This window comes from Lates calcarifer, linkage group LG16_LG22, assembly GCF_001640805.2.
Source record: "Lates calcarifer isolate ASB-BC8 linkage group LG16_LG22, TLL_Latcal_v3, whole genome shotgun sequence".
Classification (NCBI taxonomy): Eukaryota; Metazoa; Chordata; class Actinopteri; family Centropomidae; genus Lates; species Lates calcarifer.
The window spans coordinates 7,912,695-7,930,250 of NC_066848.1; the positions used below are offsets into that span (position 1 = coordinate 7,912,695).

Here is a 17,556-nt window from a genome sequence, read left to right on the forward strand (position 1 = left end):
TTCCAATCACGACTCTGTGTGAGAGGAGGGACGCTACCCCCCCACCCCACCCCCCATTACTGCTAAACACCGCTGTCTCCTCTTTAATTAGCCATTCATAGAGGGAAGATCTACACTGCTTTGACACTTTTACGGCCACAGATGGAGCTTTTTCTTTTTTTTTTCCAGAGCTGCGTATTTGTGTGTACACCTGCATGTGCATATACATTCATATATGCACGTGTTTCAAATTGGTCAAGCAACAAAGCAGACAGATCCATACAAAGTCAAATGTTTCTGCTTACGTCTCCCCTGCCTGTTTCTTTCTTTCTCTTCGTGTCTTTGTTAGTTCAAGTGAATGGGGTTCTTAGGTCTATGTGATTGTGCTGCTGTTTATATTGGGAGGGATCCCACCCCACAGCAAAGTCCCCTGTAGAATTAGACCACAGACCAAGTTTCTATATCTCAGATGTGGCCAAGTAAAGCTGAGCTGTTTGTTTGGTGACACTTTACTATTACTTACATAAATCTATGAGTAGTTACCAGGCAATAAGTAAGGAACAAGTCAGGAAGTGACCAACTGACTCTGAATCAAAAATTACACAGGAAGTTGTACAAAAATAAATAAATAAATAAATAAAAACATTTATTATAAGTAGTTTCTAGGTGTATGCGACTCTCTATATAAACACCCAATGAATCATTCTTGATTAATGCTAAATGGGATGCTAAATGGCACTAAACCACTAACATATTACTTCCTTGGTTGTCATTTATGTGAAAAGGTTTTTAAAGTAAAACATCACCCCCACTAAACTAACAAGCAACAGCCATTAGGAGAATTAAAACTAGTAACTCACATTTATGATTAGGAAAGTGGCCAAAGTTTTAGTTTTGTGCCTTTCATCGGCTGATTCAGCGTTAATCAAGAGTGCTTCATTAAGACGGTGATCAACATGCAGACTCACAAATATCTAGGATCAAATCATTACACATTGGTTCAATAAAAAAGCCTGTCCCAGGGACAGGGGTTAAGAAGTGCTTGTTGTTCCACTTTTTCCTTGGTGACCTCTCACACTTTTTTGTATCTTATTTTTGAAGTGTCATAGTTTGTTTAATTGTGTGGTTAACTGTGAACAATCCGCTTTGGACTGAACTCATAAAAACGTGAGGTCCGTTTCCTATCCACATCCAGAGTACTGATTTGCAATTCCACGAACTGCAAATCAATATGCATTTGGAAAAGTTTCCTGAAAGCTACAATTACACTGTCAACAATGGCCAGACTCTGATATATCCACTGTTTTAACTAAATGTCAACCACTGCAAAATAATATTTATTAAGAATTCCTTTAAAGTAAATAATGGTCCACAGATGCTGCTTATCATTCAACTTTCCTGTCTCAACACAGTCCAGTTTATGTCTCTATGCTTTGAGTCCACTTAAGGGAAAGCATGATCCTGGCATTAAGAGAGGAATTGTTCGCCAGTTCCTCCTATAAATCCAAGTAACATAGCAGGTATGATTGTGAGTGTCGCTGTTTGTCTTTTCATTTGTATATATTAGGATATAATCTCTGTTCCTGTGCCCATGCTGTGCTTAAAATATAGTGTTGATTTGCTTTTTATGGCTTTGGTCTGCCTTCTCAACTAATCATGAGTATTTGTGTGTGTGTGTATGTGCTGTTTCACCCTAGTTCCCTGCTGCAGCTTCTGTGTGTGTGGCCACACTTACAGATTATTTATTCCGGCTTTTTGCCTCCAAGGACTGAGGTGTTGATTCCTCTCTTACCCGGTGGATTCTCCCTTCGTTACACGTACACATTCACACACACACAAACACACACACACGCTCACACAGCCCAGTCTCCCCACAGCTTCTCCCTTCAGGCAGGGGTTATGCAGTGTCATGCAGGTTAGGTCTCTCTCTGGGGGGTTCGCCTGGAGGCAAACCTGAGAGAAAAGAAGGAGTGGAGTGAGTGAAATAAAATGGAGAAAGAAAGATACTTGGAGAAGATTTGGATTGTGAATAGAATCAAGGGAATGAAAGACGGATCTCGAGAATGAGAGTGAGTTCAGGCAGGGTTCTGGGGGTGGGGGGGGGGTGGTTGTGTGAGGAGGGAGAGGAGTGGGGGAGGAGAGGAGGGGTAGGGGTAGGGGTGGAGTCGGGGGCTCTGCTATTTGTAGATCCTTGTGATGGATGACTGGTGTGTGTGTGTGTGTGTGTGTGTGTAAGAGAGAGAGAGAAAGAGACTGGCTTTTTTTTCTTTCTGCTCTTTCCCTATTCCCTCTCTCTTCAGGCAAGCAGAGCGGAGCAGGACTGAGTGAGAGGAGGACAGAGACGCAGACGTGTGCAGACCAGAGCACAGCAACTCCACAAAGACAAGAGAGGAGAAGAGTTTGCAAGGAGAAAATTAAGAGAAAGAAAGCAGTTTTTTTTACATCAGCAAACTGTGGTGGATATCAAACCTACATCAAAAGAAATCTAGAAGAACTAAAAGGATTTGCCTTGCTTCACAGATAAGAGGACAATATTAGCATTTGTTACAGTTTTTTTCTATTTATATTCACCACATATATAAAAATTATTTTAGAGGAGTATTCGTGAGGTGTAGCAGGACTCTTGGTTTTTTTGTAGTGAAGCAGAGAGAGGAAGGTGGACAGAGAGAAGTAGGGGTTTGCTGAAGAAGAGCGGGCTGTAGTGGTGGTGAACATGCCCGTTAGAGGTAGCTGTTCTGGGGCAGGCATGGGCAGGCTGGCCAGGCAGCCGCTCTGGATGTGGGTGGTGATGCTCTCTGCCCTGCTCATGGGCAATGCCAGTGCCTGCCCAGCCCTGTGTACCTGCAGCGGCACCACAGTGGACTGCCATGGTCTGGGTCTCAAAACCATGCCAAGGAATATCCCCCGCAATACTGAAAGACTGTGAGTACCATCTGTACTCTACCTCCTTGTGCGTGCATGTGTGTGTGCGAGTGTGACAGAGAAACTCACTGACTGTGTCCCTCTGTCTTCTATTCTCACTGTTTCCTCTCTGTTTCCTTGCTATCTTGTACAAGTGCACATGACTTTGCTTAGACTTAAAGAGAACAAAAGCCCTGCCTGTAATACTGTGTGTGTGTGAGAGAGAGAGAGAGATAGAGTGTGTGTATGTGTCAGTCAGTCACTCGCTGGCATTCCAGTCAGGTATAAATAGGCATGAGGGACTGGAAAGAGCAGGAGCAGATGTGTGCCTCCCACATGTGTCCATAATTTACTTATACCTGCTTGTTTATGCTTGCTGCATGTATCCTAAAAAATTCTTAATCCTTAAATCAGAAAGTTACATATTTGCTCCACTTTTTTGATGTGATATCAGTAATTTAAAGTTAAAAAACTAAAGTCTGTTTAAATCTTAAATTATTGTGAGACAGAACCAGACTTTGCTGCCTAGTCTGTGATTAGATTAGATTCTGTTATGTTTGGGAATATGTTTCCCCCACTCCTATCAGGAGTCCTGTCTGTAGAGCACTGTGCCTCTCCTTATCTCTTTTCTTCCCCCCTTCTCCCCCTTTTCACTTTCTTCCACTCCTGGGCCAAAGACTCCCCTCTCTCCCCTTCTCATGCCCCTGAACACTCACTCCACAAATTGTTAAATCATGTAGAAAATTAAGCAAATCTGCTACTTAAGTGAGTCTTGCACGAGGATCACGTAGCTGTCTTGTAAAACGGAGGGAGAATGGGAGATGGAGGAAGAGGTGAGACAGACGCCGGCCTGCCAAGTGGAGTTTCTCTGTCTTTTCTGACATTCCTTTGAAATATTCATTGGTAAATCAGAAGTGAGGAGTGCAAGGGGAAATAGATTGTTCTATTTCAGCTTTTAGAATATCAGTCTTGAATAAAACATGTGGTGGGAACAGAGGAGAGAAAGCCTGTGTCGGAGGCAGTGTTGGCATAGTGGGAGCTGGCTGCATATTTTATGCTTTTCATATTTAATTTCTAAGAACACCTTTTTTTTTGACTAGTGGTCTGCATGTTTCCGGGTTGCTTATGTGCATATGCTGGTTCAACAGTGAAGCAGAGAGGAAACATGGTCATTTTGTGGTTTCCTTTTACATGAATGGCCATTCACACTGGAAATATACCCTGCCCCTTCACTCAAGAGCATTTCTGTGTTGAAAGTTGTTTGTGCATTCATAGGTCATGTACAGCAAAGGATTTTATCATTGTTGCATCTCTGGATGTTATAAGCACGTCTAGCACACTCAGGATGCTGCTCATTAAACATGATGTGTAGAAAGGTCATGTGCAATTTATTCCTGGGTCATTGCCTTTGTGTGTGTGTGTGTGTGTGTGTGTGTGTGTGTGTGTGTGTGTGTGTGTGTGTGGTAGCGGTGCATGTACTAGCTGCATGTATGTATAGGTCAAACAGAAGATAGCCAGTCTCCACGGAGAGCTACTACGTAACAATACAGATTCTCCTCTTTTGCTGGTTATTATATAGGGTGATTCATCAAAGTGATTGTGCAAGTCAACACAGCCCACTTTGCCCCACATGATGGTCCCATGCGTATAGCTAGATTTATGTGTATGTATCAGGGAAATATGTGTTCATGTGAATGAAATTGTGCAAACCGCTACTGGGGTCAAATATGAGTAATGAGTAAGTCAAGATCTTATAGAATTGTCCCAGAAGTTGGTGGTCCATGTCTTTAGAAGTTTTTGCTTTGTAGAAATTTATTTAAATTACAAAGAAAAAATTACTTGTCTCATAGTATTAGTGTTGGGAAGGAAAGCAGATGCACACAGAGAAAGGGTATGTTTATGGAAATTGGTGTGGCCACATATGTGTATGTTTGCACTAATGTATACAGAGTGGTATTTTGGGGTGATAGAGTGTTAAAGAAAGAGGGGGTTGGTTTTTGGGGAAAGTGTGTGTGTCAGGGGCTGGGTGTGTGTGTTGAGGGTGTTGAGACAGACAGCAGAATCCCATTTGCACTTGTCAGTTTGGGTTTGGATCAGGTCTGACCCCTGCGCTCCTCAGACCGAAGCCTGTAATGAGACTGCGAGCTCCACGTGTTAAAATCACACCCTGCCTCGTACGGGCCACCGGCCGCTCCCTCCCCCTCTGCTCCCTCCCCTGAATCCGTCCTCTTTCCCTAGCTCTTTCCCTGCCTCTCTTCTCCCTTGTCTCCAGGCCTTTTCTTTATTCATCTGCTGTGGCAAACTATCACATTAAAATGGTAATCACATTGATATCAGACTACAAAAAAAAAAATCTGCATCTGTAAGGCTGATTAAAGTGACTTTACACAGACAGTAAAGGTTGTTAGTTAAGCTTTTAGGTAGACAGGTATTGACCAAACCTGCAGCTTTTCTCTCTCCCCGCTTTATCTCTCTAACAGCCCTGCTGCTTAGATTATGCATGTCTCATCTGTGAATGAGTTGATTTGCAAAAGGGGAGGAGCTGTGTGTGTGTGTGTGTGTGTGTACGTACCATCACCTAATTGGAAAAAGCCAGTGTATTGATGATGGATTTTCTGTGCCAGAAAATACCCTGCACTGAGATTTGGGGGCATGTTGGAGCTCCTCCAGAATAGTGGAGGTGGAGGCTGTACACCATATGTGTGTGTGTGTGTGTGGATCTGTTTTCATGCATGCCTGTGTAAATCTGACGTTAACTTGTGTTTGTTCATAAACTTGAGCATGTGCCTCCATATGTGTTTGTGCATGCGTGCGGTGAATAAGTAATGTTAGATGAAAACACATGAGGGTTAGTTGTGTTTGAGGGGACTCCGTCGCTCTGATAACCATGTATATGTATTCTGGGGATTGGAGGTGGGAGGTGTGTGTGTAAGCCTGCAGTGTTTTTGGCACTAGCACATTGCTGGTACAACTGACAGCTCACCGGCCACCTGATCCATAATTTACCCTGACAAGACTGAACACAGCCTGCCCACTACCTGCCAACTCCAGCTATGTGACTAGACAAAGAAGTTGGGGGGGGGGTGAGAAGATACTTCAAGGTGAGGCTGGCACAGTAACTGAGGTGGTAATCACTAATGAAGGGATTACTGCGCAGAAGAGTGATAAGACCTGTAACTCAACTACAAAGCTAATGAATGAATAAACGAGATTATGTTATTTATTAAAAGGGCTAAATAGGTCTAGCCCTGAGGCAGACTGAATTTCATTCAGGTCCTTTTTTACAGTCTAATATATCCATCCTCATAGCCAGTAATCCCACGAGGAGTGATAATGCCTGGAATGAAGATCATTCAGAGAATGTTTATGCTCAGTGTAGGATTGTGAAATTACAGGCCTGGGACTCAGTCAGGTCAATTTACTGCCTGCGCAACACAGCTGTGGTCTTTTCTCTTGCACTAAAGACTGAGGTGCACGCCATCACTCTCTCTAGCTGTATTTTGTATTGTAGCATTTTGTGTGCTGTTTTGTGAGTCTTCTGCCCAACAAAGTCTGTGGAAATAAACGCTAGGTACTGTAGTTCATGGTTCTCCCTGTGGCACCCAGTGCTGTTTTTATCTTTTGAATGGTAGGTGTGGAACTACAATATGAAGTGCAATTCATCAATTACTGTAGTTGATGGACAGAAATTAATTCTACAACTAATTTTGATGATCTCATAGATTACATCGTAGTAAATTGAATATTTTTTAGTTTTAGACTGATAATAGTGACGACAGTGATAAGATAATTGTTAGCTGCAGTCTATGCATCACTTTTTACACTGTACATACGTATACAGTGAGTGTGTTGCTTGTCTAAGTGGAGTGATGACAGACCTATTGGCCTGCTCTCCTGATGAGTACTGCTACTTTATGGAAGTGTTTGATTGCACTCACGAGAGCGAAGAAATGACCCCAGTAATGCGATGTGTGTGTTTGAAAAAAAGAACAACTTCCAAGACCATTGCCTGTGCTTTTCCTATTTGTGCATGTCTGACATGCTTATATATGATGTGTGTGTGCATGTGCATATGTGAGTGTACATGCGTGATTGCATTGCACGCCTATCTAAGAGCAGCTGTATCTCAGCAGACCATGAAAATCGAATTTGGAGAATCCACCTAGATCACCTTTCATCTCTCAGAAGTCCATCTCTGCTTTTAACCCTCCTGGCTAGTCAGTAAGAAGCTGGCAATGGAGAGTGAAGGGGGTGGGTGATGTGTGTGTGTGTGTGTGTGTGTGTGTGTGTGTGTTAAATCGATGAACACTCTCCTGACACTGTGGATATGCCTTCATAAGCCACATTTCACGCCTAGTCAAGATGCTTTTGATGTGATACAAGTTTGAGAGGAAATTATGGGCAGCTTTCCAGATGTAAGGGCAGCTAGAGATCTGTATCAGTCTGCACACTTATCACATCAGTTTTCTGTTCACTGCAACAGTAGAGTATAATCTGTCTTACAATGAGTTAGTCATTTTTAATTCTCAAAAAATGATGAAACAAATAAAAATGAATTTGAAATAGCCAAACTATCACACCTCATGGCAAAATTATCCCAAACTATTTTGTGAGAGTCAAAGTTGTCATTTCAAAAATCTTATTTTGTCTGCCCAATGGTACAAAATGAAAAGAGACTTGATTAATTATCATATATGACAGAATCAAATGCTCACATTTTAGCAGTGGAAACCAGTGATTGTTTGGCATTTCTCTTCACAAATGACTAAAACAGTTAACCGGTTCTCAAAATAGTTGCTGATAAATTTTATGTATTAACCAACCACTCAATCAACTTGTTGTGTTAGCTCTAAAGTGACTTATTATTTTTTGCAGTGGAAGTTATCTACTAGCAGATGAGCAAACCGCTATCAAGAAATGGGGGAGTGCAAATACTAGTGAGCTCAGTGGGAGACATAGATGTACATAGAACAACTCTTTATTCTCAGGGATCGTCAGACAGATTCAAGCACACATGCAGCATCCATCAAATTACTCTTTGTCAGTGCACATCTGTCAAGCAAACGTCTTCTCAGTCATCTGTGTGGAATAACTGAAACATAAGAGATGTGGCAGAGCAGATGTTTCGTCCACATGATACACTTTACAGTCAAAGTATACATTCATACAGCCTCAATGCTTTCATTCGAGACTCAAAGCCACAACAGAACCTCAACGTCTGTCACTGAATAAACTACAGATACAGTATAAACCATGAAAGACCCCTCAGTCTCTGCTTCTACTACAGTCTTGTGTGTGTTCTTTTTCCAGCCTGTGGCAGTAACACACATCGGAACAGATGTTTAATTGATTCACTTCGGCCTGAGAGAGTGTCATAAGTTATCTATGTTTGATCAGGCAGTGTCTGTGTGCTACTTTCCTCCCTTGTCTTTTCCCTAACTCCTTTTTCCCGTTTCCCACTCCCTCTTGCTATCTGTCTAGTTTTTGCTTACGGCAGCATAGCGCTACTTGGGGAAAAAAAAGAGAAACTCTGTGACTCCTTGTCAAGGTTGTTGTTGTAGTGTGAAGGCCAGGTAAAAACAGCAAAAGACAGATGCTTGGGGTTTGTGTCCCTGTTGTTACCTGTAGCTGTTTATAAAATGAGAGAGGCCCTGCAAGATGCAGGAGACCCAACGAAGGTCAAGGCTCAAAAAAGGGGTTGTATGTTTGCATCCGTGTGCAATACATGTGTGGGATCTGCTTGATGTTTACCTTTCCTATCAGTAATCTTGCTCCTGAGGCCTGACTGAGCAGAATGAAAACTGTAAATAGCCCTTGAGGAGCCCAGGAGCCAGGAAAATACTCTCAGACATAGTCTTTACAAACATGCACACTCTGGCGCTCACTGACACACACACACACACTCACACTCACACTGAAAATGTACAGTTGAGGGCCTTAACTGCACGTCTGAAAGCCACATTTCAATGAAGAGGGAATGTTTTGTTCAAGCTGAGCAGAAATTTGACCTCTTAGTGTGGATAGAAGTGTTCCAGTTGGGTTTAAGAGTGTGTTATTTTGGTCATGGTGGTCTGCTTTCTCTCTCTCTCTCTCCGTTTCTCTCTCTCTCTCTCTCTCTCTCTCTCTCTCTCTCTCTCTCTCTCTCTCTCTTTCTCTCTTTCTCTATTTCTCTCACTTTCTCAGTGTCTTTATCTTGAGGTATGAGGTTGTTGCGAGTCCGGATGGTACTGTTTGGTCCTGTTGCCTGTGTTGGACCAACTAGTATGTAGGTCACTTTCTCCTTATAGTCTACCAGCCGTCGAGGCCTCGTCTCTTCACTGACGTTTCCCAGACAGCCCGTCAGCTCTTCACAGCTCTGCGGCTACTTGCAACACTCCACCGCACCTCTCCAGTCCGTCGCTTTTAGGCAGCTAACAACACTGTCAGAGCAGCTCTGTCATTTTCTGTATCTCAGTGACTCTATCTTTTTTCTGTTTCTCTCCTCCTGCGTGTTTCACGGCTGTCACGTCCATATGTTGTGGAGTCTGGAGGAGGAGGAATGCTTCGCTCTTTGGCAGCTCCTCAACCTGTTCAGTTCATTCATGAGGGAGAGCGCTTGCTGCTCTGGTCAAATAGCATTATCAGTGTGTGATTGTGGTTAATGAGCATCCATGCTTGCTTGGGCTGTACAGGCCCTCAGGCTTCTGGTCATCAGATTGTTTCCACAGTGAGGAGTTTGGTCAGCGCCGTGCCACCGATCCTCAATCAGCTGGCTTCTGTCTTCCCTGCCAGGCTAAAGCTGTTCAGGACAAATGGTCCTGTGGTGCTTGCAGCAGCAATACAGAATGGCTGCACTGCAAAAAATAAGTAATTTGAAGTAATTTAAATCTAATTTAAAAAAGGAAGGGATGAGATGCATTTACTTCCAGCTAAAATTGTCACTAGTAGCCCTTGTGTAGAGTTCAGTTTGAATGAGCTTTGACCTGCAATATCACAAGACTCACCAATGTCCAGTTTGACCTCTAGATGAAGGATTATCATGTTGCCATTTCAGTTTGTCCTTGCTTGAAAGAAAATAACCAGCAGTATGGTGGGGATGCATGGCTGTGAATGTTACGATAGGAATAGAGGGTGAGAAGAATCAAGTGTATGATAAAATGTGTACTATTTTCAACTTGTGAAATTGTTTTGAGGGTCTGCAAGCCACGTTTGCAGAGCTTGCAACCCTTGCTGCTTTGTTTCTTGTCTTGCCCATTCTTTGCTACAGCATGTGAGTAAGTTTTGCCTTGTCAATTGTTTTGTAGCTGCAAGCATAAGACTTTTAAACCTAGGCTCGGTACCAGTGGTGACCCACCTCTGTGGGCAATGTCCAGCCCACAGTATTGGGAAACAGTTTTCTGTACAAGGCAGAAAAAGAATGTAGCCACCACATTTTCAATGCTACAGTCCAAACTGTGGCAACAATGTAGCTGATCAATTTAAAACAGCTTAGATGTGTGTACCTTATTTTGAGTGGTGTGCCGTATTATACTTTGTTTTTAGTAACTGACTGAAGATTTCGACTTGTTTGCTAGCCCTTACTATCCCACTGCGTCTGTAGTCATTTCAGTTCTGCAGTGTCTCTGCATAAATCGATAATGTTGGTGAAAAGCTGTACAGCCAGCAGTAGTTCCTCTTGTTATCACTATAGTCTTTTGCTCTGACGAGCTCCCAGCAGAACACAACTGCCTTTCCCACAGGCGCTCTTAGTGTACATGCTGGTAGGTGTGCTTGTGTGCAGACTTCGCTACAGTATATGGTCTTTGTGTATGTGTGTAAGAAACAGAGTACATGCAGATATTTCTATCTGCGTGAGTGTATCTGTTAAGAGGCCTTAACAAGCCAGTGTGTTTGCTTATCCTCCCTCTAGTCTCCAGGTTTTTTTTATGTAATGTTGCTCAATTCAAACCAGGTCCCCCTCAGCCCAGGGACCCCAGCAGCTGGCAGAAATAAACATAATGAGTTTTTCAGCATTGTAGCAGCGCTCTGAGCCCCTTTGAATTATAGAGATGTAGAGCGGTGGAGCATAGCTGCTGCGTGTCCACCCAGGGGAAGGTGCACCAGGAAGTACTCTCAGGCATCAATCAGCTTGGGACGGAGGATGAAAAAGGATTAGATAGTGATGTCATAAATCCACTTGCTCTCCAGGAAGTGTGTCAGCACTGGGAATCCTTACAGAGTTTCCAGAGGATGGAATGGATTTGACTGAGGCAGTTGGAGGTGGAAATCCTTTGCTGTAGGAACTGGGAATGATACCTAATAATTTTCAGCCTCTAAAGTTATACCGAAGTACTCTAATGTGAAAACCCGCACAGTCAGTACTACAAAACATCTGTATATGAAAGAAGTAAGTGTGCCTTTGCTGCTGTGCCAAAAGCCATTTCTTAGCTCCCTTTGATTGTAAAACAAAGAAAATAGCAGTGACTGATATTGTAGCTAATAAACATCAGATTTTTCTTTGCGCCATTGACACCATATATTTTGGCATGCAGTGCCCTTACTTAGACATGGAATCAACACAGAGATGAGCAGATGAATCTGAGTCCAGGCTCCAGACTACGTATATCTGGAGCCCATATTCTCCTACCTTTCTATATTTAAGTTGTGGATTCTCCTAGATTTGTTCATCCATGCAGAACTTAGCACCTGTGTCCACTGATCATGTCATTTGCATACCACTACTGTGTGTGTGTGCACCTGAAACTGATGTGAATCCCAGCTACTTTCTATCAACCAGAGCAACAGAGCATCCTCACAGACAAGGGAGTAATGTGACGAGTTTCGCCTGTTACAGAATACTCACTTGGGTCAGCAGACATCATCAGATGGGTCAAACACCAGCAGTTGTAGCGTTATATATAAGCCACATGCTCTTAAGTGCCCACTTTATCAGGAAAAACTCCCTTTTTATACAAAATGCATGCTTGTTTCATAGAAGTGCTACTTATAACTCAGCATAACACTTACCTGCAGAAGGTCATGTCATCAATCTTTGAAACAGATGAGCTTCAGTAGGAATGTTATTACCTGGGCAATTTTCAGGGACCTGATTATCACCTAGGCAATTTCAGGGATTTGAAAACATTGCATGGTTTCTTTGGCAAAATGCCAACAGAAAAGGTCAGAATATGCCACAAACAGTGTGGATCCTGAGTAGTTTAAACATCATAGGATAGTGGTGGCATTTCAGCATTTCCTAAATGTCACAGCGTTGCTGAACAGGTGTATTGGCAGTGTGGTTTTTAAGATGAACTCTTACAGCAGGATATTGCAACATCATCTGAGGGCGTTTCCAGGAACAGCAAATTTAGCTCAGTTAACAAAATACTTTGAGATGTTGTTGCAGAACAGCTTTGATTAGTCAGCTCTGGAGTACACGCAGAAACTATGGCATGTCTCTTTTTACAGGATAAAGCAAGACTTCTTCGCTGCAGGTGAAAAGTGTGGTTTACTCGTTTCAGTGTGAGTCATTTTTCCTCATATTCTCTCTGCACCCCTGTCTTTCTCCTTTTTAATCTCCTTCGGGTGTCATCAGGAGTGACCACCCTGAAGATAAGATACTGGAAATCCAGAAGTGTGTGTGGGTGTATGTGTGTGTGCCTATCTGCGTAAGCACCTGTAATGAGCACCACATGTGTGTGTATCGAAGCCCAGGCTAATGAAGCCCAGTCCATTATTTATTTCCTGTGGCTCTGTCGCTTGGCCTGCCGATGCACCTGTGTACACACATGCATGCGTGCACACGCACACACACACGCACACACCATCTGTCTATAATGACCGCTCTCTTTCGTACTGCATAGCACTACAGTCCCTGGAGTGGTCATTAGACGAGAGAAGGAGAGAGTGACTTAGGGAGAGAGACCAGTGCTTTCAGCGTAGATTTGGAACCAGTTTTTTGGTTGTGCTTTGGGGGTGGGGGCTGGGGAGGTCAGGGTAGGGTGGACCCATAATGCTTAGAAAAAGCAGTAGCACAGAGAAACTCTGCATACAGTATTTTGATTGCTCTCACCACCTGGGTGGCGTGTATGGTTTGCGTGCTTTGCCTGCTTTCTTTTCCTTTTGTCATGAGAATACATTCTGCTACTGAGGTATGAATCTTCCACAGTGTTCTGCAGCAACAAAGAACAACACAAACCTTTCTTATATATGCAGAGGTAATTGAATCCACCAAACCACCGTGGATGCCTCCATCAAGTTCAGCATTCTGTCACTGGAGTTAACAAATACACAACGCTTTGGAAATAATTGTTGTCAGCCATTAAATGATGGTTAACTTATAAAAGCCAAAAGTAAATTCAAAATCTCTCTTTTTCAACTACTTTGTCTTTCCCTTCCTTTGCAGCGATGGCCAGCTCTCAGCAGGGAGGCTGCTCCCATTATATCCACAGCACTTAGCTTTCTGGCCTTGTGGCCCTACCCAAATCCCCTCCACTGGCTCCTGCTAATCCCCGCCAATAGTAGAAGGACATGGCAGACAGAGAGGGGGGGGGGTTGTGGGTGTTGGTGGGAGAGGGCTGGAATAGAAAGACAAACAGGCAGCCTCAAATGTGGCTTCCATTTTAATAGGACTTCTTAATATCTCCCAGTGGTATTAAAACGAAGCGTGAACTTCCCGTTAACACAACCTTTCAGATTCTACCCAGCGATGTATGTTACATTTAACATCACATTTAAAGCAATTTGCATTTCATAAAAGCACAAGCAATTAAATGCATTTTCAGCATATATTACATCTGCTTTAACAAACAGCTTGGGGCGATGTGTGTGTTCACCATGTGTGCGTGAAATGTGTGATTGTGTGTGTTGCAAAGCTCCAGATAAGATTTTGACTCGGCTATCGGTAGACAAAGATCCTCCATGCCACTGTCTTCTCCTTTACTCATTGCACTAAACAGGTCCAGAGGTAGAATAAAGATTAATTATTCATGTATATTTGCGTGTCTGTCTTTGCAGGGAGCTGAATGGGAATAACCTCACACGCATCACCAAGAGTGACTTTGCTGGACTCAAGTACCTCAGAGTTCTGTAAGTACTTGCCTTCATGTTGATGTGCGATGATGAGATGTTTGTATGTCTATCTGTGGTGCATGTCCGTGTCAGAGTTTATCTATTCATGCATACCCGAGCTGTATCCAAGCTTGCGGCTCACAAGTTGTACAGACTTGCAGCTCAAATTAGCATAAACCCAGCGAAGTGGAGATGCTTCTGTCAAGAGTCCTACTCAGGAGTACATTAAGCTTCTGAGTGACTGCGGCTAGTGATGTAATGGACTTCTCTCTCACTGTATTATGTCTGTTGTAGTAGCACTTACTGTCCCTTAGACACACACACACTCACTTGCCCTCTGTTCCCACACATCAACATGTAATGTGTACACAAGCCAGTCCTAAATAGGCTCTCAACACAGTTAACACATTCAGGTGAAGTCATTGACTTCCTCTGTGTTGAAATTAAAAAGTACTTGTGACTTCAGGTAATAAAATAGTTATACAAGTGTCTATATGGGTGCATGTGTGCTCACACATTTGTGAGTAGTGCCATAGGTGTTAAAAACACAGCCGAAAGGGAAGCCATGTAAGACCTGAATGCCTTTTAAATGTAACATGAGTCGCACATAATTCCTACAACCCATGCAAAGCCCAACTATTTTCAAGCCTCATCGTTACTTGCCCATCCCCCTGTCCTTCTCTTCTTTTTCTCGCTTGCTCCCGCCACTCCTTGTCCCCTCTCGTCTTCCTATGCATGCCTCCTTTTCTGCACAACCTCCTACCCCCACGTGGAGGTTAAATGCCTTCATGTCGCCAGCTTGTCACTAGCAAGTAAGAAGGAAACAACTCCTTGCAGGGGTACTAAAGACAGAACTTCCTTTGCTGTAAAACCCTGATTTTCTCGCACCACGACCACTGCATTGCACGTAACACACATACACTCACACACACAATTCTCACTTTCTGAAATGTCATACATGATGCATGATTAACATGGTGTAGATGCATGGCATGTCTGTGTGTGAAACCAGAAAAAAAAGTCAGCTTCTGTGTATTGGGGGTGATCTCTGTAGAGCAACAGCCGTAAGACTAACAGCAAGTTGACCCCTGATCCTGCTGACCCCTGGGCAACCCTCAGAAGGAGCCAAACAGGAACAGAGGTTTATCTTTACAGTCAGCTGCCATCTATCCTGTCAGTCTAAAACCAACACAGCTGATTTACCACCATTCATCTGGCACTGGGTGCTCGGCTGGTCTGAATCAGCAGTGTGTGTGTGTGTGTGTGTGTGTATGTATGTATGTGAGGAAAAGCAGAACAATAGAGAAACAATCTGGGAAAAAATAGAGATCAGAGAAATTGAAGGCTACATGCCCTCAGACTCTCTGCAAAAAAAGTTTTCTCAATTCAAAAGTACTCATCACAATGTTTTTTTCACTTCCATCTAAATTCATGAGAAAGAGATCGGAGGTGAATTGCACTTTTCTCTCTATGTTTATGGAGTGCGAACAGTGATTAGCATTTATATTCGATGGGGAGGAAGCCCAGACTGCTGAGTTGCAGCGTGGCGTGGCCTCACAGGAGACATGAGAGGTTGCCTTCAACACAGAACAGTTGTATACGTAATGAAGGAAAGCTCTTGTTGCTTCTAAACCCACTGGACGCTTTTCTCTCCTTCCTGACCTTGTGTTATTGTAACACTTCCAAAACCATCCAAGCCTCTTTTTTGTGCGTTAGCTTTGGCAAAGTAGGTGGGGAAAGGAAGTGTTCCTGCTTGTGCGTGTGTGTGTGTGTGTGTATACAGTATGTTGGTGTGCATCCATGTTTGTTTGTGTTTGACTAATAGCCTTGATGTAGTGCCTGCAACTCTGATACTGTCCAACTATGCTGTCCAACAGACACGTACACACACGGCCTACTTTCCTTTGATTGTGCCAATTGTAAAAACCTTGGAGCCCACCTCAGTTTCCCCTCTAACACTTTCTGACCCCCTGCCTACCTTTCGTCTCGTCTCCACCCAGCCACTACACCCAGTGGACCACACCAGAGCCCAGACCCACACTTTCAGAGCCACCTTGGAAACTTTCCTGGCCGCTACCCCTGCTTCTTTTGCCAAGATTCCACACTGTGCCCTCAGTCCACACTAGTGTCCCCTGTGTGTCTGTGTGTTTGTGTGTCTGTGTGTTTGTGTGTGTGTGTGTGTGTGTGTGTGTGTGTGTGTGTGTGAGAGAGAGGAGAGAGAGAGAGAGAGGGAGGTGTTGAATATACTGCATGCAGCTTGAATATACATACTGCAAGAAGTCTCGCCACACAAACCCCAAAGCCCCCTATACTTTGTTAAAGCCTGAGTGACCATCTACAGACTCATAAAAAAGTCAAAGCCACACTGTATCATGTATTTTCTAAGGCTCTCTTTCTGTCCTCTCTCTGCAGGCAACTGATGGAGAATCAGATTACTGTGATAGAGCGCGGGGCTTTTGATGACATGAAGGAGCTGGAGAGGCTGTGAGTACCACCCAGGGTGACCAGAAATAACACATTTTTATTTCTTTTCTAAACTTGTGCACTCAAGGACTCCTCCCACCCTTCTGCTGATCTCTGTTCAGTTCTTGTATTAGTTGAATGTAATGAGCCTAACAGGAGGAACTGACTGTAAATGGTGTATCAAGTGTGAGGCACTTCCCTGTCATTCCATTGTGGTCAGGATGGTGCTGAGAGGGTACAGCGTGGGCTGGGAGTATTTTTTATTAGCTTTGCCTGACAGGAATGCCCTCAGTGGGATGTGTGGGCTTAAGAGGCCTCCCCCACCGCAGACTCTGGCTCATCTGGACAGCACCAGGACTCCTCGACAGCTTGTAAACCGGCTGGGAAAACACACAGACAAACACAGTCAACCACACCTCAACCAGCTCATTAGCAAATCAATAGTGCTACCCACATGGAAACCTGCACAGCAGATGATTTTATGGACACATGCTGTCATGCATACATAGTGGTTAACTTATAAAAGACTTTCCCCTGATCTGAAACCCACATTAACAATTCACATTACCAAACTCGAGGCCATGTACAACTCGCCTTCCCTCCTCCTCCATATTCAACTGATCCCAAACATTGGGTAGACATATTCATGTGCCAGACCAATGTGGAAATTAAGCGGCTCATTTTTCTAATGTTTAAAAGCCACTAACCCACCAGCAGGTACAGTTCAGTGTGAACAGAGCTGCAGCAGACCATTAATGCCCATTACGCACTAAATCTCCACCTCAGCTGGCCAAGCACTCTTCTTAGTGTATACAGTGAGTGGCACAGATCCCAACATCTGTCTGAATGTGTCTGAAGGCATGGCAGTGGCCTGCCTCACAGATTTGTAGCTTCTCTATGCCACAGCCACTGCATTCACTCCCATGTGCCTCCAATGGGCCATTCAGAGGGAAGAGAGTTGTGGTTTCCAACAGATTAGCAACAGTCTGTTCCTCATTGACTTAATTGTTGTATTTGCATAAAGCCTGCCAGTCATGGACGTTAGTTGTTTGACATGGAGTCTTTTGCCAACTACCATTCCTGTCAGTGCTTCCTTGGGCTTGGATAGGCTCATCCCTTTCTCCTAATTTTATTTAGAAACATCTTGTTTTGATAGTTTGCTCCAGATAAAATCTCCTCTTGTTC

At 43.6% G+C, this 17,556-nt stretch overlaps 1 protein-coding gene across 4 annotated transcripts in view; it reads left to right on the forward strand.

The window, feature by feature from the left end:
* The first annotated feature begins 2,210 nt into the window (after positions 1-2,210).
* The window catches only part of slit1a (slit homolog 1a (Drosophila)), an 86,290-nt gene continuing 70,944 nt past the window's right edge, over positions 2,211-17,556 (forward strand). For all 4 annotated transcript variants that reach the window (XM_018684262.2, XM_018684264.2, XM_018684263.2 and 1 more), the window contains exons 1-3: positions 2,211-2,901; positions 13,855-13,926; positions 16,321-16,392. In XM_018684262.2, coding sequence (XP_018539778.1) covers positions 2,693-2,901; positions 13,855-13,926; positions 16,321-16,392 — 353 coding nt within the window. In that variant the 5' untranslated portion in view covers positions 2,211-2,692. The remainder of the gene's footprint in view (positions 2,902-13,854; positions 13,927-16,320; positions 16,393-17,556) is intronic.